This window comes from Martes martes (genome assembly GCF_963455335.1).
Source record: "Martes martes genome assembly, chromosome: 9".
In the NCBI taxonomy this organism is placed as follows: Eukaryota; Metazoa; Chordata; class Mammalia; order Carnivora; family Mustelidae; genus Martes; species Martes martes.
In genome coordinates, this window is record NC_137896.1 from 60,017,449 (window position 1) to 60,037,553 (window position 20,105).

The following is a 20,105-nucleotide window of genomic DNA, read 5'->3' on the forward strand; positions in this document are numbered from 1 at the left end:
TCCTAGTTTTGTTGATTTGTTCTACTGTTTTTTTGGTTTCTATTTCATCGATTTCTGCTCTGTTCTTTATTATTTCTCTTCTGCTGGGTTTAGGCTTTCTTTGCTGTTCTTTCTCCAGCTCCTTTAGGTGTAGGGTTAGGTTGTGGATTTGAGACCTTTCTTGTTTCTTGAGAAAGGCCTGTATCACTATATATTTTCCTCTCAGGACTGCCTTTGCTGTGTCCCAAGATTTTGAACAGTTGTGCTTTCATTATCATTTGTTTCCATGAATTTTTTCATTTCTTTAATTTCCTGGTTGACCCATTCATTCCATAGTAGGGTGCTCTTTAGCCTCCATGTATTTGGGTTCTTTCCAAATTTCCTCTTGTGATTGAGTTCTATCTTCAGAGCATTGTGGTCTGAAAATATGCAGGGAATGATCCCAATCTTTTGATACTGGTTGACACCTGATTTATGACCCAGGATGTGATCTATCCTGGAGAATGTTCCATGTGCACTAGAGAAGAATGTGTATTCTGTTGCTTTGGGATGAAATGTTCTGAATATATCTGTGATGTCCATCTGATCCAATGTGTCATTTAGGGCCTTTGTTTCTTTGTTGATCTTTTGCTTGAATGATCTGTCCATTTCATTGAGGGGGGTGTTAAAGTTCCCTACTATTATTGTATTATTTTCAATGTGTTTCTCTGATTTTGTTATTAATTGGTGTATATAGTTGGCTGCTCCCATGTTAGGGGCATAGATATTTAAAATTGTTAGATATTCTTTTTGGACAGACTCTTTGAGTATGATATAATGTCCTTCCTCATATCTTATTATAGTCTTTGGCTTAAAATCTAATTTATCTGATATAAGAATTGTTACCCCAGCTTTCTTTTGATGTCCCTTAGCATGGTAATTTGTTTTCTACCCCCTCACTTTAAATCTGGAGGTGTCTTTGGGTCTATAATAAGTTTCTTGTAGATAGCATATTTATGGGCTTTGTTTTTTTATCCATTCTGATACCCTGTGTCTTTTGATTGTTGCATTTAGCCCATTTACATTCAGGGTAACTATTGAGAGATATGAATTTAGTGCCATTGTATTGCCTGTAAGGGACTGTTACTGTATATTTTCTCTGTTCCTTTCTGGTCTACTACTTTTAGGCTCTTTCTTTGCTTAGAGGACCCCTTTCAATATTTCCTGTAGGGCTGGTTTGGTATTTACAATTTCTTTTAGTTTTTGTTTGTCTTGGAAGCTTTTTATCTTTCCTTCTATTTTCAATGATAGCCTAGCTGGATATAGTGTTCTTGGCTGCATGTTTTTCTCGTTTAGGGCTCTGAATATATCATGCCAGTTCTTTCTGGCCTGCCAGGTCTCTGTGGATAAGTCTGCTGCCACTCTAATATTTTTACCATTGTATGTTACAGATTTCTTGTCCCAGGCTGCTTTCAGGATTTTCTCTTTGCCACTAAGACTTGTAAATTTTACTATTAGATGACGGGGTGTGGACCTATTGTTACTGATTTTGAGGGGGGTTCTCTGTGCCTCCTGGATTTTGATGTTTGTTCCCTTTGCCATATTAGGGAAATTCTTTACAATGATTTGTTCCAGTATACCTTCTGCCCCCCTCTCTCTTTCTTCTTCTTCTGGAATCCCAATTATTCTAATATTGTTTTGTCTTATGGTATCACTTATCTCTCAAATTCTCCCCTTGTGGTCCAGTAGTTATTTGTCTCTCTTTTGCTCAGCTTCTTTATTCTCTGTCATTTGGTCTTCTATATCACTAATTCTTTCTTCTGCCTCATTTATCCTAGCAGTAAGAGCCTCCATTTTTTATTGTACCTCATTAATAACTTTTTTTTATTTCAACTTGGTTAGATTTTAGTTCTTTTATTTCTCCAGAAAGGGCTTTTATTTCTCCAGACAGTGTTTCTCTAATACCTTCCATGCCTTTTTCGAGCCCATCTAGCACCCTGAGAATCGTCATTCTGAACTCTAGATCTGACATATTACCAATGTCCATATTGATTAGGTCCCTAGCCTTCCGTACTGCCTCTTGTTCTTTTTTTTGTGGCGAATTTTTCTGCCTTGTCATTTTATCCAGATAAGAATATATGAAGGAGAGAATAAAATACTAAAGGAGTGGCAAAGACCCCAGAAAAACATATGCTAACCAAATCAGAAGAGACCCCAAATCGGTGGGAGAAAAAAGGGTGGAAAAGAAGTTTTTTTAAAAAAATTTTAAAAAATAAATATATATATATATATATATTAGACTGGTAAATAGAACAGAGCCACCCACTTGATTTTGGGTGTATTTTGGTCTCTTAGAAGAAACTACCTCCCAAAATTTTAAAGAAAGAAAAACTTAAATATATACTAAAATAAGGGTAAACACGATGAAGGGATGGAATATGACTGTAAAGATGAAAATTTTTTAAAAATTCTAAAAAAGTAATTGGTAAGATAAGTTGGTTGGGAAAAGAAAGAAAAAGAAAGTGGAGAGAATTTGCTCAGGCTGGAGACTAGAACAAAGCCCAGTGCTAGTTTTAGGGCATATTTTTATCTACTAGAAGTATCCCAAAACTTTTTAGAAGAAAAAAACCTATATGTATTCAAAAAATAAAGTTAGATACAATGAAGGATAAAATATGACTATAATAATGAAGGTTTAAAAGATTTTTTTTTAGAAAGGTATTGTTAAGATAAACTAGTTAAAAAAACTTTAAAAGAGGAAAGAGGAAAAGTTTAAAAAATTAGAATAAGAAAAACAAAATTTAAAAAATTTAATTAACTTTGCAAGATTAAAGAATCATGGGGAGAAAGCCATGAATTCCATGCTTTGCTTTCCCCTCCTCTGGAATTCGGTTGTTCTTGATCAGTAAGCTTGGTCTTGGCTGTATGTTCTTGCTGATCTTCTGGGGGAGGGGCCTATTGCCATGAATCTCAAACGTCTTTGCCTGAGGCGGAATTGCACTGCCCTTGTCAGGGGCTGGGCTAAGTAATTTGCTTGAGTTCCCTCTTGGGAGCTTTTGTTCACTGAATGCTTTGTACTGCTCTGGAGGAGGGGAATGAAAATGGTGGCCTCCCAATCTCCGGCCTGGAGGAGCCGAGAGCTTGGGGCTGCACTCCTCAATGCACCCTCAGAGAAAAGCGCTCAATCACTCCTGTCTCCCTGGTCTCCGGCTGAGCTCTGAGCACACCCAGCCTGTGTGTGACTGAGCATTTCTGTCCCTGGCACACAGCTCCATTTGGGGTCTCCAAACCTAGCAGATTCCTGCCTCTAGAGAAGGAAGGTGAGTCTTCCCGGGTCTGCCACTTGTGGGGTCCCTGCTCAAAGAGCAGTGGCCTTATTGTGCCACAGATCCTGTTTTAAGGTAATCTCGAGCTGATAGCTCACTCCTCAGCTCCGTCTCTATAACCAGCTTCCCCGCTCTAATACCTGCCAGCTGTGCTAAACTCAGACACCCCTGATCCTTCTGTGACCCCACAGGACCTGAGACCACACTGTCCCTGCAAGGGCTCCAACCCCACTTAGCCTCTGGAATGATGTCCCTCAGTGGAGCACACTTTTAAAAGATCAAATTTTGTGCTCTGTTGCTCCACCGCTTGCCATGAGCCAGCCCCTCCCACCACAGTCTATCTTTCCATCCCTTGGGTTTCACTTCTCCGCACGTCCTACCTTTCAGAAAGTGGTCAATTTTCTGTTCTAGAACTGCTGCTCTTCTTCTCTTCAATCTCCTGTTGGATTTGTAAGTGTTCAGAATGGTTTGATAACTATCTAACTGAATTCCTGCGACCTGATGTCATCTCAGTCTGCTACACCTCTGCCATTTTGACTCCTCCCCCAGGTGGCAGTTTTTAAAAGTATGTAAATATATATAGTCCTGAGGGTCCACAGGTATAAGCATTGGCTCTGCCACCAGAGCCGGCAAGCTGTAAGTGTTCCCCAGACAGCAGTTGCAAACATTTGGGTTCCAATGGTGTGTTTAAGTTCCTTTCTGAGAGATACCAGCAAGCTACAGCAAGGCAGAGGAGAATGCAAAAATGGTGTCCACAGCATATGTTCCTTGAGAGCAGCTCCACAGGCCACTAAAGTATGTGCCACTTCCAAAGCCTGGCTCTTATTCTAAAGCTCCAGGACACGCCAAGTGGCCTCTTACACAGACTGAGGGGAAGAGAGTGTGCCTCAGTCTATTGTCTGTGCAGTGACCTGGTCATGATAGTCTACCAAGAACCAACCCTCTAATTGCCACAGTCTTGTGGGACCCAGGAACACAAGCCCTTCAGGGCACCAGAACCAGGTGATCGAGGGGCATCCTCTGGGCATCTGCTAAAAACACCAGGCACCAGATCCCCAGAAAGCTCCCCTCCAGGAAACATGGCATTCTGGAGCACAGCTGGGGTGCAAAGATAGCACCCACCCTCTGAGATAGCTGGAAAAGATTAGGTTCAGCTCCTAGATGTGTATTTAATTAGTAGCCAGCCCCTCAGTCCACAGCCAGGATGATCAGCTACTAGGCCTCTTTCACAGAAAGACTGGGCTTCTGGGTCTATTGCTTTTTGCTGTGACCTGGGAACAGTAGCAGTTTAAGAACTCTTCTGTATTGTTTACAGTCCGGTGGGACCCACAGGTGTGAGCCCCACTGGTCACCCCAGCCAGATGATATAGACGTGTGTCCCCTGATAGCAGAAGTTAGGGCATCATACGGGTATAAGCTCCATTGTGGATGACACCTATTATTACAGTCCCCTGCAACCAGATCACAAGGTCTCTGACCTCTGTAGCCAAGAGACCAAGAGGCATAATCTAGGCAGCAGCCACAAAAACCAGGGCATCAGACACATATCAGAGCTCCCTTCTGGGATATACTGGTCCTTTGGAACATGGCAAAGGGAGAGCAAGAAAATGGCAGCCACCAGCTGACCCTTGAGAGTGTTCCAGCAGGCTCCTACTTGTGTGTATTAAAAGGCACCTGCCCATAGGTGTGCCTCTTAAGGAATTCTGGGCATAATCTGAGCAGGGACCTGGCCTTGGTGACTCGGAGTACATGAGCCCTTTAAGAGGCATTTCTCAGATCACTACTGTGTTGTGGGTCTTGGAGTTCGAGCCCCATTGGTTTTCAAAACTGAATGTTTTGGGAGCTTATCTCCCAAATATAGCCCTAAAAAGTTGGAGTGCCCAGTATGGACTTTGAACCCTTTGCTCCTCAAGGAGTTTGGAGTTCCCTCCCAGTTTATGATGAGATGGTGTCCCAATTTCTCCTACCTGCTTTGATGTAGTTTTCTTCTCATTTGCTGGATGTGTCATCATCAGTCAGCCAGCCTTTAGATTTCTTTAATAGGAAATGTGTAGCTGTGGACTCATTATGTCTGTGGGAGTAGATGAGTTCAAGATCTTCCTATGTCACCATCTTTAACCAGAACCTGCATGTCACTCTTCCAATGACATACTGCCACATAAAATACAATGCAGAATCCTTTTCATTTTTGTATATAATTTGGCCAAAATAATGACTTCACCCAAAATACAACCAAATACGTATTTTATTTATATAAATATATCCATGGTGTAAGTACAATTTCTGATATAATTGAGCACATACCCCAGGGCACACTGGGTTCTGACTTTTCCAAAAAGTTTGTATAAATTTGTTTTGTTGAATGTATATAGTTTAAGTAATAACTTATCTCTACAGTAAAATTGAGACCTTATCTCATTAGTAGCAAATATATATTTTTCAAGGCAGAAATTAAGTTATAAGAATCTTATCTTCCATCCAAAAAGTTACATTATCAAATATCAGATAAGGCACAGAATTTGAAATTTAAATTAAAAACTATATGTTACTTGGGATTTTTATAGGATTTGTGTGGATTTATGTCACCCCTAGATCCTTTAGCCTCGCTCAAAAAAGATAGAGTAAGTCGTTCTACAAAGTGTAAGAACATTGCATGGTTTTATTAATGCTGTTCTTTCAAAAAGCTTGTACGTACTATTAATTCTTCGTGTACAGAAGAAATAAGACTGGATTAGTGTGCTATTTCTGCTATAGCAAATTACCACAAACTTAGTGACTTAAGACAACACAAACATATTGTCTTATAACTCTGGAAGTCAGAAGTCTGAGCTAAAATCAAGGTCTTGGTGGTTGCTTTCCTCCTGAATGCTCTAGGGAAGAAGTTATTTTCTTGTTGCTTTCAGCTTCTACAAGCTCTACAAGCTCTTCTACAGGTCATCATCCTGACCTCGGACTTCCTTGTCACATCTCCTTCTCTAACTCTCCTTCCTCCCCATCTCTGTTATAAGGGCCTTTGTGATTATATTGGGCCTACTTGGATAATCTAGGATAATCTCCCATCTCAAAGTTATTAACTGAATCACATCTGCAAATCCCTTTTGCCATGAGCAGCAGTATATTCACAGTGTCCAGGAATTAGGATACAGACTTCTTTGGGAAGAGCCCTACTCTGCCCACTGCAAAGATGGTTGCTAATTTTCATACACAGAACATCTCTTTTAACCTGTATCTCAACTAATCAATGTTTTGACAATTGGGGGCTTGCAGTTCATTCATTAGGTTATTAATGTTTGAGACTATCAATATTCCTAGTGTATAGGAGTTAGAATTATTTATGGAATTTGGGGGCAGATCTCCAAAATGACTAATAAATAACAAAACTAGGCCCTCATTAAGATTGAAGGGGCAATTTGACCTCACAAGGGAAGTCCTTTTAAGTGGGTGTTCTGAGTTACCGGTACCACTAAATTAATTAGCTAAATACTTACGAAAATCCTCCCAATTTGTCTCACTGTTAAAAGACATAATGGATAGTAAAATTCATTGATACTGAATTTGGATATTTTTGTTCTGTTCTCTGAAATCTTTATTTGTAGTCACAATTCCCTAGACAAAAACTAACAGACATGTCCACCTCATTCTTTAAATCTCAAAAGTAATTGAATTTGGTTAAAAAAAAAATGTGTGCCATTATCAGGTATTTCAATCAAGAAAAAAAATTGAATTTGATTTGCCTTCTCTTCATTTTTGTAGAAGTCTCATAAGTTTTGAAATGCAAATAAAGGACTCAAAGTTGTAGAACCTTTTCCATCCTCAGAAGGCATATGTGCAAACCTAATAACATTTCCCAAATATTTCATGTGGCAATGGATGCTGGCTCTGGTGGGAACAAACCTGGTCTGGAACTATTCTTACTGATCAGTGTTTCAAGCATTACACAAGAATTCTAGCATCATTTTAGAAAGGATAACCCTATTGCCTCTTTGTACACTAGAAGGAAAAGAAAGGCGGCAAGTGTGAAGGAAAGTGCTTTAAAAATGGAAAGTTCCTTTTCTGTCTCCCTCTTGGTGTTCCTAACGTGCTTTAAGTTGTAGCACAAAGTATTTGGGCTAAAACTCCATGTTTTAACCTTACCTTGAAAGAAACATTTAAATTAATTATAAATTACCTTATTTCAACTCTTTTGAGCTTTATTGAAAAGAATGAGGAGACAGTGATGGATGGGGGTGAAGGGACACCCCTCCAAGTCAGGAGTATCCTTGTTCTGTAGTAACTAGCTTTAGGCATGGGTCTGAAAATAAGAGAAATATATTTCCATTTCTTTTATAATTCTAACGCTGGATTGAGAGACAAGCAAGGAGAGAACTGAGTGGAGAAGTCCTCAGATGGTTCCAAAGAGTCATTCTTAAGTAATAAACCTTCACAGTATGAGGATCGTCCTTAAGCTACATGGCTTAAGAACTGCTGTATTTTACTGATCTAAAGTAGATTTTTTTTTTTTTTTTTACATCTTAAGTTCCCTAAAATCAGGATTTGTTTCATAGTTGATGGTGTCCTAAAATTAATTGGCAGTAGTGTTCTTTCATAGCAGTATAGGAGGGAAGGTAGCCTCAGACAGTTTCAATGGCAGGTTACACATGACAAAATACCGTCTTTATTATAGTGCTTCATTGAAGGGCTTTCTCAGACACCAGGCTGCTTGGTTATTTCTATCTTTAGCCAAATGATATGTACAAACTTTACTTCCCCGCTAAACACGACATTTAAAGAAGGTTTAGGATCCCCATGTACCAAACAATAGATGTTGGGAATTCAGGACTTGAAGGTGGAGAAGAATGAATTCCCACCTGTACATATTCTTGCAAGTAAGTGGAAGTAGCTATCCCCTTTGTGCACGTGTCAGAATGACACACACTTGATGAATGACACTGGCAAACCAGAAGAAGTCGATTAACCTTAGCAGTGTCCCGTTACGGGATGACAGGCAACTTTTTTTTTTAATACCTTACTGCTTTTCTGAATTTTCTTTAATGAATAGATATTACTGCTGTTTGTTTCTTCAAACAGTAAATGCTCCTTAACAAGACAGAGCCCCCCTTGGATCAAGACAGTAATCATAGTAGCATTCTTTTTATGATATTTATCCAGTTGTATGCTTTAAATATGTGCGATTTATATCATGTAATTTGTACCTTAATAAAGCTGGGTTTGTCTTTTTTTGTTGAAGGGACATAGTTGAAAAGATAATTTCTGTAGTGGCAGTGTGATACAGTGCAGTGAAAACATAAAGCACTTGCGTCCTTCTGAGATTCAGGAAGTTTTCAAAAAGCAGGTAACCCTTGAGTGTTTTTGTTCTGAGCCTTGAAAAAAGAATGATATTTGCCAAGCAGAAAACAGAAAATGGCAGGACATGCATCCCAAGGACAAGGAAAGGATGCAAAGGTTTAAAGTACCCTTGCAGAGCCGCTGTGACATCCCTTTCAGCCCTGGGTTATAATATTTTGTATACACATCATCTTCACTGCTGACTCACTGGACCCTGGGGCCCTGTAGGCAGAGATTTTGTACACTCACTCTGCAACCCTTAAGGTGCCTGACAGAACCTTGCAGTCCTTGTAGAGTGCTCCCAGAGGAGGCCAAAATAAGAATGTGCGGACGAGGTTAGCAACTCCCCAAGCATCTACTTATAGAAAGCAAGGGTCTTTGAGAGAAAGAAGGGAAGAGACAGAGAGAAAGCCTTTGAGACAGAAACTATAGGTGAATGGGTTCCCGAGTGGCAGGAAATACAAAATGGGAAGGACTTAAGTAAATGCTTGGGCCCTTTGGGAGGGAGGGGCTTTGTTTCCTTCTGCTCCGAACCCAGCCTGGCCCTGGCTCAGTGAAAGATGAAGGGTCTGTACATTCTGTGGCAGCCCCGGGGTTTTGCAGCTACCTTGCAGGGCAGGGCTCCTTCAAGAAGCTGCAGCCACCAGCCCTGTTGTTGGCCAGCAGAGACCTAGTCAGAATGAAGACAGGGTCCTGTGGATGTAATCATGGGAGGAGCTTTATAAGGTAACTCATGTTCTCCACCAGCCCGCTGGCTACGTGCTGGCCATATGTCAATGAGAATAGTAATGCAGTATCATTCACACCCACAGAGTGGCATGGTCTAGAAACACTGGGGTTACAGTCAATATTTTCAAGCTAGTAAGCTTGAAACCAGAAGACGTTGGTTGCAAACACAATATTACATATTAAGACAAAGTCTTTGTTTTATTTTGCCTCTCCAGAACTCTCTTTCTCTCTAGAAGGGCAGACTTTTATGGTGATTTTTTTTAACCAATTACTTTAACTGTTTTCTGCCCCTCTTCACTGCCTACACAAAATAGAAATAGTAATCACCATTAATTATGCAAATATTTTAGGTAAAATTCAAAGTCTGGCGATCTCTGAAATACATGACCTTTTAGTATGTAATTGTAATTCAGGTTATCTGTAGGCTTATTTTTGGTTCTCTGCTCAAGGGTCTATGGTCTGTAGTCATCGTCTGAGCTTTAGGATGCCTAACGTGCACCAAGAAATAAAATGAGCTCTTTCAAAAGTGTGAGCAAACAGTCTCACAAAAATTTGTACTTTTTCTTTTAAGAATGAACTTAATGCAGGGCACTTGGCTCAGTCGGTTAAGTGTCTGACTCTTGATTACAGCTCAGGTCTTGACCTCAGGGTCATGAGTTCAAGCCCTGCATTTGTCTCCACACTGAGCGTGGAGCCTACTTCAAAAAAAAAGAGAGAGAGAGAGAGAGAGAGAATGAACTTAATGCTGAAAAGTATCTCAAATGCCATTCTTGTCTATTTGATGGTGAGTGAATGTTTATCTGTCTAGTACAAGACACCTGCAAAATGTCAAAATCTACAGACCTCTCAGAGGAGCCAACTACAGGGGGCTCAAAGGACTTTTCACGTATCAAAGCTAACACTAATTTATGTTCAAATGTAATCTCTAAATTAATTAGAAAAGATGGAAACATACCAGTCCATTTGGAGGATTTAACCATGGATATCTTTTTAGTAACAACTATCCAAAGTAGGCCCAAATCATTTTTTTATGAGAATTATACTTTAGCCCATCATTTTAGGAATAATATTTCATCTTAATATACTGTTTCCAAAATTTGAAGCTCAGTTTGAGAATTGAGCTTATTCCTTTTCTTCATATGAATAGTTCATCATTACTAGCATTAACGTTAAAAGCGTCTGTGTATGACTCAGTCTGTTTAACAGAGGGGGGAATCCCCTCCCTTCCCTATTTTCCCACCCAGCCCCTACCCAGCAGTCTGTCTGATTTTATCCTGGTCCAGTGGAATTCCTTTTGAAAACTTCATCTAGATTTGAATATGCAACAAGTCATAAAGGACATCTCCTGTCCCACGACAAACATATTCATGGAGCAAAACTCTAGTAAAATACATTAAACTATATAATAGAAGTTAATTCCATTTCACTGGATTTGTGTCCCATGCACTGAAATTATAAAGGAGTTTCACTGGAATTTATGTGCTGTCCCTTATTCTTTTATATTCCTACCATCTCGATTAATTCATCCTTTTGTAACTGTCCTTTATATTTCACACTAAATGGGAATTTAGCAAATAAAAAAGATGTGAATTCCCAAAGCAAAAGTTAGCATTTCACTTTAGTGCAAGTAAAATCAGGTTCAATTGCTATTTACCTAAACAGTAACTAAACTCAAAATACTATGTAGTTCTGGCTTTCCACCATTGCAGGTAAGTGGAAATCTATAATAATATTTTCATCCACCAATGTGAGACTGACAACAGTTGTTCAGTGGATTGTTCAGTGGATTGTCCCTGGTGGGATGGTTGCCAGCCTCATCTGTAGAAAGGTGATGAGAGTAAATGTACATCCAAAGGGAACTGGGTTAGATTAAAAATCAGTAATATAGTAAATCCTAAATATGTGAACTAAAACCATAAACCTCATGGAGAAAACATAGAAAGACATGTATGACTTTGGATTTGGCAGTAGATTCTCAGATATAATACCAAAAGCATGAGCCATAAAAAGAAAAATAAAGTGACTTCATTAAAATTAAAAACTTTTGTGCATCAAAGGATATTATCAATAAAGTAAAAAGATAGCTGACAGAATGGGAGGAAATGTTTGCAAATCATATGTCTGATAAGGGTCTCTGATCCAGAATATGTGAAGAACTCTTTCAACTCAGCAAAAAAAAAGACCAACAGCCCACTTTAAAATGGGCCAAGTCCTTCAATAGATATTTCTCCAAAGAAGATATACAAGTGCCCAAGAAAAACATGAAAACATGCTCATCATCATTTGTCATTAGGGAAATATAAATCAAAACCATTGTGAGTAACTGCACATGCTAAGACAGCTATCATAAAATTTCTCAAAATTAAGGGAATATAACAAGTATTGGTGAGGATTTGGAGAAATTGGAACCTTCATACATGGCTGGTAAAAATGCAAAATGATTCAGTCACTGTGCAGAACAGTTTGGCAATTCCTCAAAAACTTTCATATAGAATTACTATATGAATCCATAATTCCATTCATGGGTATATATCCAAAAAGTTTGAAAACAGGACTGAAACAAATACATACACATGTGTGTTCATAACTGCCCTAATCACAATGGCCAAAAGGTAGAAACAGCTGATATATCCATTAATGGATGAATAGCTAAACAAATTGATGTATATATACACAATGGACTATTATTTGGCCATAAAAAGGAACGAAGTAATGATACGTGCTATGACATGGATAACCCTCAAAACATTATGCTGAGTGAAAGTAGCCAGACACAAAAGGTCACATGTTCTATGATTCCCTGAAATATCCAAAACAGATAAATTCATAGAGACAGGATGCAGATTGGTGATTGTCAGGGACTAAGGGAAGTGGGGGAATGAGGAGACACTGCCTAAAGGTTAAGTTTTATTTTGGAATGATGGAAATCTTTGCAACCAAATAGAGGTAGTGGTTATACAACATTAGGAATGTACTAAGTGCAACTGAGTTGTTCACTTTAAATATTTTTTTAAGATTTATTTATGTTTATTTTAGAGAGAGCACGCACAGGGGTGGTGAGGGGCAGAGAGAGAGCACACAGGGGTGGAGAGGGAGGGAGAATCCCAAGCAGACTCCACACTGAGCATGGAGCCTGGCACAGGGCTCTATCTCACTATCCTGAGATCATGACCTGAGCCAAAACCTTGGACACTTAACTGGCTGAGCCACGCAGGCATCCCTAAATTGCTCATCTTAAAGTGGTTAATTTTATGTTATGTAAACTTCACCTCAATAAACAAAAAGTCTACAATACAAAAGCAAAGAGATTGTGAACTACATTTCCAGAACTGCTTAGTAAGCACATTGATATAAATGTTTCTCATTATAGTGCCTGGTACAGATCACGATTAGTGAATAGGGTCTGAATGACCAGTAGTATGTCTGTTATTCAACTTAGATTTTGAAAGTCAAAATAAGAAAATTAATTGATATTTCTTGTTCTTTTAGGACTCTCAGCTTGTTTCCTCTGGACACAATAATCCAAGTAAGAAAGACTTCTCTCTACAGCATCGTTTGTGGATGGTGGAAGACAGAGGGGGTGAGAAGGGAGAATGCATGCAATAGACTGTAGGTGGAGAAGAATTTCACTAAGAAGCAAAATCAGGTGGGGAAAAAGAGGGCCATTTGCTCAAGTACTGCCCAAATGGATAAGACTCAGGAGTGCTCCTCTAGCTTTACTCAAAGGAAAGGAGGACCAGAACATAAAATGGTAAATTTCAAAGCAATCCTGGGAGGAAAGAACGTTTTGCTTTATTACAATCAGTCTCTGGTATATGTGGAGGGGAAAAAAACCTTTAAAGGCAACTAGCGAGTTATCTAAATCAAAAGAAAATGCGTGGGCCAGGAGAACCAATCAGAAGACCTCAAGATAAATGACCTTAGAATCCATGAAGAAATCTTTCCCTCTTCCAGAGATAGACAGGCTGCTTCTAGGAAGCGATTTTCTTACTGAAACCCCTATCTAGTAAAACACGTGGGCTTCATCATCAAAGAAAGGATGTTATCATTCCATGAAGTAGTGTTTTAATTCTCTTCTTTGGCACTAGTAATTGGTGTTAATATCTTCTCGAACATTAAAAATGCATATGCTACCCCATTCATGTCGTGAAAGCACTCACTCACCAAGACTGGGCATTGTTAGTCTCATGACCAGCCACTCAGTTGAGAGCACCCCTTGCCAATTACAAAGCTATGTTTGAACATGAAAATCACTCTGAGCTAGTAAACGTATCTTTGGAACTGAGACTCACCCACTGAGCATCTGTGAGGCAGAAGGCTTGAGGAGAAAAGACTACCAGACAAATGTGTTAGAAAGCCCCAGACTTTTAATGCACAGCTAGAGAAAGATTAGGGTTGGGGGATGGAGGCGTCATGACGCATAGGCAATGTCACTTAAATATCCCACACTCTTTGAGATTTGCTGAGCACAGGCACTGGTAAAGAGGTAAAAGGCCAAGGGACTTGAAATCTAAGGAAAATGATAAATTCAATGGTAAGAAAAGGACTTAAAAGAAATGCCTGATTAAGTCCATGAGATGTGCAGTATCAGCATCGCATGCCTTATAATTGTACTAAAAAACACACTAGAAACTAGAGCATACTGAAGAGTTGCCATTACTTTTCTCACTACTTTCCATTTGAAGTTAAACAATTCAGGGTAAAGAGAGAAGATGTACATTCATTGTACTTGCTTGAGCTTAGAAGTTTTGACATAAAGAACAAAGGAAATAGCTGTTGAGTCTCTTCTGTGTCCCAGTGCCTTGACATGTAATTTCACTGAATCCTAACCATAGGCACATAAGGTAGGCATTACCATCCCCATTTTGCATGTAATGAAAATGAGATTTTGAGCTCAATAACTAATCCAAGGTCACATGGTGAAACAAAAAATGACTTCCAGGATTTGCATTTTGGAATCTCTACGCCAAAAACAACAGACTGTATCCCATTACTTGACCCCTAGAAGGTTGCTTCTGTCATTTCACTGTGAGTTTGAATTCTTGACCAAGAACTATATACTGTGATTTGTGTATGTATCAGTGGATTTTTATGGCATGTCATAAATCCATGTGCTTATACTGCAATGTAGATTATGTAAACAGAATCCATCTTCTATGGAATGATGGGGGCACCTGCCTTGTGTGGTATACTCTCTGGTATTTCATTGTCTATGGAAGTTTGTGATTGGCTTCCTCTTTTCTAGGGATGGGGGATATTTTGTTTTCCTCTTTTCTAGGGATGGGGGATATTTTGTTTTCAAATAAATTCCCCCCCCAAAGTCAAGCACATCTATAAAAAGGTAATATTGCTATTTAGAAATCTGAGCTTTTTCTGTAGATTAAAGCGCATTTGAAATTTTAGGAGAGCTGATGCCATCAGCATTTCCAATGCTGTTTCTTGTATTTGGTTTGGAATCATTACAGTTTGGAATATGTTTGGAGTTCTGACTCCAGCAACTATGTAGAAAATAGAAAAAACTGAACTTCAAAGACAACAAACAAAAATGTGTATGTGTGGATTGATGGACTATCACTTTCGGTCAGTGCTTTTCTTTTCTTTTTGAAATTAGAAAAAGTATGTTATGTACATAACTAAGGGAAAAGAGTGTGTAAATTGAACAGAAATTCTTTTCAATCCAAATCCTTAAAAGATAGATGCTGTAGTCAATTTGTTGAATTAACAATTAATTTAATATTATAAAAGTTTATTAAGTTTAAGATCCCAGTGCATCCTGTTCAATAGGAAGACCACGTATAAGCACTTCTTCCCCTTTCTTCAGGATCCACATTTAAATAACCAAAAGATATAGTAATGGAAAGAAATCCATAATAGCATGGAGAACAAGAAGGGATGCCATTAATAAACCAGAAATTCAATTGAGTTTTTGGAAAACAGAAGCAGAAAGGACCATACTGTTTGATAATCCTGGCAGAGAAAATCATGACCCAGAAAAAGGAAAATAGTGAAATGAACAGGAACAAGCTCTAGTAGTGGTGGGAACTATTCTAGGGAGATCCCAGAGAGACTCCATATTTCCACTCAATCCCAAGAAAGAATACATAGGCATGGATTGTGGGCAATGACAGGAACACCTAGACTATTATTCCCCTGATTACCTCCACACCCATCCTAACCAGTTCTCATAGAGAGCATTCAGTCTGGTTTTTCTCCCCCCACCCCCCAAAAAGAAAAAGTAATATTTACTAAGAAAATGAACAGCTGACTAGAAGCCCTAGTTGGGGGCTGATAACTAAGAGAGAAGCAGAGCAGATTCTGAGATGATACCAGACCTTAAAAATAGACATTTATGTGTTGTAGAAGAAGAGTCACATTTTCTCAAGAAGGAAATAAAAATACTACACACTCAGAATAAAGTAATTCCTTTTTTTGTTGGGGTGTAGAGGAAGGGTCAGGGCTCCCAGCTTACCCTGAGGTCTCTCTTCTCCTGAACCCTGAATGAAGGCTTCCAGTCTCAGTACCCTGTGCACTTAAATACAGAGAGCTCTAAATCAGCCCTTCCCTACAAGGTAGAGGTATGTTAGGAAAAGAGATCAATATACTAATACAGGAAATTCACACCAATTACCTTCATTAATCAACCCATTATCATTCAAAAATAAGAATACGTAACAGAGCACCAAAGAAAAGGAATGGCCCTGAGGGAATCAATCTATTAATTCAAAGAACAGAAGAAAAAATTTCAAGTGTCATTACAATCTTCAGAAGAAAATGAAATTATTTGTATTAAATACAAAGAGAACAGATTGGCATGAAAAAGAAGTAGTTGCAGAATAAATGAGCACTTGAGAATTTAAAATATGGTCAAAAAATTTTTTAAATTTAATAGAAATGATGAGTGATAGCTGAAGTCTGGAATCTAGAATATAAGGTTAAAAACATTTGTTTTCTGGATATTAAGCAAAAGACAGATGGAAAATATGACAAGAAGGTAAGATACTTGGAAAATCAGTCAAGATGGAAAGGTCAAAATTCAGCTAATAAGAATACCAGAAAAAGGGGAAAAAACATTTAAGAATAAAGAATAATAAAAATAGAATTCTAAGGGAAATGAGAAACTCACTATCAAAATCACTCATATACTAAACTTTAAAAAATACGGGCTTCTGGCTGGCTCAGTCAGTGGAGCATACAGCTCTTGATCTTAGGGTCGTGAATTCAAGCCCCACATTGAGTATGAGATTGCTTAAATAAATATACTTGAAGAGAAAACCACTCATATACAAGAAAACAAGAGACCATAAACAAGAGTAATGAAAAACAGATAGCAGAGAATTAGACCTGCAAGGATTTGGGAGATTTAAATTACCAAACCCATTACTTCTCAGACTTTTGGCTAAGATCAAGTGGAATTACCAAGCCCAAAATACAAAACAAGAGTGCTTACTTTAATTTCCAGAAATAAAAAAAGATTGCCAATGTGGTAAAGAACAAGAAGATTTGAAGAAGTACTTATCAGAACCTCTAGAAATGAAAAAATAATAATAGGAAAGAAGATTTCCTTGGTCAGGCTTAACAGCAGATGATTAGACTTCACTGAAGAAAAAAATAATGAATTGGGAAATTGGACTTAAGCAATTATCTAGAGTACAGCCTAGACAAATGGCAAATACAAAATGGAAGTTAAGAAACATGGAGGGGGTGCGCCTGGGTGGCTCAGTGGGTTAAAGCCTCTGCCTTCAGCTCGGGTCATGATCCCAGGATCCTGGGATTGAGCCCTGCATCGGGCTCTTGACTCAACAGGGAGCCTGCTTCCTCCTCTCTCTCTGCCTGCCTCTTTGCCTACTTGTGATCTCTGCCTGTCAAATAAATTTAAAAAATCTTTAAAAAAAAAAAAAAAAGAAACATGGGGAATAAAATGAGAAGGTCCAACATACATTTAACTAGAGTTCCAGAAGGAGATAAGGGAACAGAGGAAATAATTAAAGGAGAAAGTGGCTGAGAATTTTCCAGAATTTAAAGAAACTGCCCCATAGACTGAAAGAACTCAGTGAGTACTAAGCCAGATAAATAAAATAAAAAAGAGGTCCACACTAGACACAATATAGTTAAATTGTAAATTACAAAGATAAGGAAGAATTCTTAAAATAACCTTTAATACCTTTAGAGAAGCAACAATTAGATTTCCAGTTCACTTTTCAACAGCAGCAGTGGGACAGTGGGATCCAGCAGACAGCAAATTTATAACTTCACTTGTATATATGTGGAAATTGACAAGCTGATTCTCAAATTTATTTGGTAGAACAAGAGCTAAGAGTAGCTCAGACACTCCTGAAGAACAAGAAGGTTGGGGCCTTGCCATACCAGTATTAAAAATAAATACCCATTTTTAGCTAAGTAATGAAGATAGTAATAGACAAATTGAGCAATGAAATAGAATAGAAGACCCAGGAACAGACCCACAGATGTATGAAAACTAGATTTACTACAGAGCTGATAATGTAGACCAATGGAGAAAGAATGGGCTTTTTAATAAATAGTACCAGAATAATTGGTTATCCATAGGGAGAAAAATGAAATTAACTCCTACCCTATAGCATACACAAAAACCATTCCTCATTTTTTTTTAAGATTTATTTATATATTTATTTAATTTTATTTTTACGGAGAGGAGGGGAAGAGGGAGAGGGAGAGAGAGAATCTCAAGCAGACTCCCCACTGAGCATGGAGCCTGACATAGAGCTTGATCTCACAACCCTGAGATCATGACATGAGCCAAAATCAAGAGTTGGATGCCTAACCAACTGAGCCACCCAGGAGCCCCTATTCCTTGTATTTTTAAAAGACCTAAATGTTAATAGAAAAAATGTACACTTTCAAAAGATAACATAGAACATCTTTTGATGTATTTCTTAAAACAAAATAATAAAGGGAAATGCTGATCAATTCAGCTACATTAATATTGAGAACTTATAATCATTCAAATATTCCAGAAAAAGAGCAAAAAGACTCATAATGGGCAAAGTTATTCCCTGGGGTGTGTGCGTGCATGTATAATGTGGCAGAAGACTTGTATCAAGAAAATAAAATGTTTGTATGAATTAAAAAAAACAAATAATACTACAAAAAATTTTTTTTTTAAGAATTGACAGGGAGTGTCACAAAGAGCAGGCACAATATATTTACCTCATTGGCACTCAGAAATGCAAACACCACAGTGAAATTACATTTTACATTATTAAGTTGGAAAAAATTTTTAAAGTGTAACCATAAGTTAATGTGGAATCCAGTTTAGGATTCCCTAGCAAAGTAAAGAATATGTAAGCGTCATGTCCCAGATCTCCTAGCATGCACAAGGAAGGAAGTTCATGAATGTTTGTAATGACATCATTCATAGTGAAAAAATGAATGTCCATCAAGAGTCAAATGAAAAGAAAATCATGGTAGATTTTTAAAAGGAGATATTGCACAACAATGAGAATGAGTGAACCAAGGCTACAATACGTGACGGCTGAATCTAAAAACCATAACATTGAGTGACATTGAGTGACAGAATAAGTCTCAGAAGAATGCATACGGTGTCATTCCATTTATGTAAAATTTATATCAGGAAAAACTAAAGAATATTTTATCTACTAATAAATACTTGGGTGGTTAAAAAAAAAAAAACCTTAAAAAAAGAAAGGGAATGATTAACACAAAATTCCATTTCTAGATAGCTGGAGGGGAGGGCAGAAAGAGGATGTAAGCCCGGGAAGTTTCTGGGTTATTTCTTGACAATACTGATTTCCTGGTCTGGAAGGTGTTTTTACAGTTAACTCATTGTTAACCTTTTAAAAACTGCATATATAACATTCATAGACATATACATTTTATGTACCTTAAATGGATCCTCCATTTAACATTTTTTTAAAGTTTTATTTATTTGAGAGAGCTCGAGAGAGAGCATGAGTGGGGGGAGGAGCAGAGAGAAAGAGGGAAAACAGACTCCCCGTGGAGCAGGGAGCCTGATGGAGGGCTCCATTCCAGGACCCTAGGATCATGACCTGAGCTGAAGGCAGATGTTTAATCAAATGAGCCACCATGTACATCTCTGTTCAACATTTTTTTAGGAAAACCATAGCCTTTCATTGAGACAGATTAACATGTGGCATGATGAAGATAAGAATGGAAATACATTTGACCTAAATGCCAAGAACACTTGCCTTCATTCAGTTAGTGATGTTCCCTTCTATATACGTTTAGTCTTACTACTTTGTTCTTTAGTGACTAATATTTAATTATTATAATATTATAAATCTGATTATTGGTTTGTAATTTTTCTAATGTGCCTACAATTACAAAAATTTAATCATTAATTAAATTAAAATTAATGAGTGTGGCTTATTAATAATTAATGAACAGAATATAAATATTTTAAATCTTGGCTATGTAGAAGGAAAAGTATAGCTGTACAGAGTTGTGTGCAGCAAAAGGAGGGAAGAATAAATGAGTGAATTTCCTCATTTCACATAGTATAAAGGAAAAGATACTGTCAGCAGTTGATTAATCCAGAAATAGAAGGTTAAAGTTCTAAATACCTACTAGAGACATTACAAGTAATAACAGAACCAGTAAGAATTGTAAGCAGAGGTGGTAGTATCTTAAGTACCTTATCTCTTGCCTTTTCTATCAGAAATCAATACACACTGTCTAAAGTTGATATATCTAGAAACAAGTGTATCACTTACCATAGTGGTTGAAGGCCTTACAGAACAAAAAACAAAA

General features: G+C 38.0%; 1 protein-coding gene across 1 annotated transcript in view; it reads left to right on the forward strand.

Moving 5' to 3' along the window:
* The window catches only part of AFF3 (ALF transcription elongation factor 3), a 534,056-nt gene that overhangs the window by 344,896 nt on the left and 169,055 nt on the right, over positions 1-20,105 (forward strand). The window contains exon 8 of the mRNA XM_080814081.1: positions 12,828-12,864. Within this exon, the coding sequence (XP_080670207.1) occupies positions 12,828-12,864 (37 nt within the window). The remainder of the gene's footprint in view (positions 1-12,827; positions 12,865-20,105) is intronic.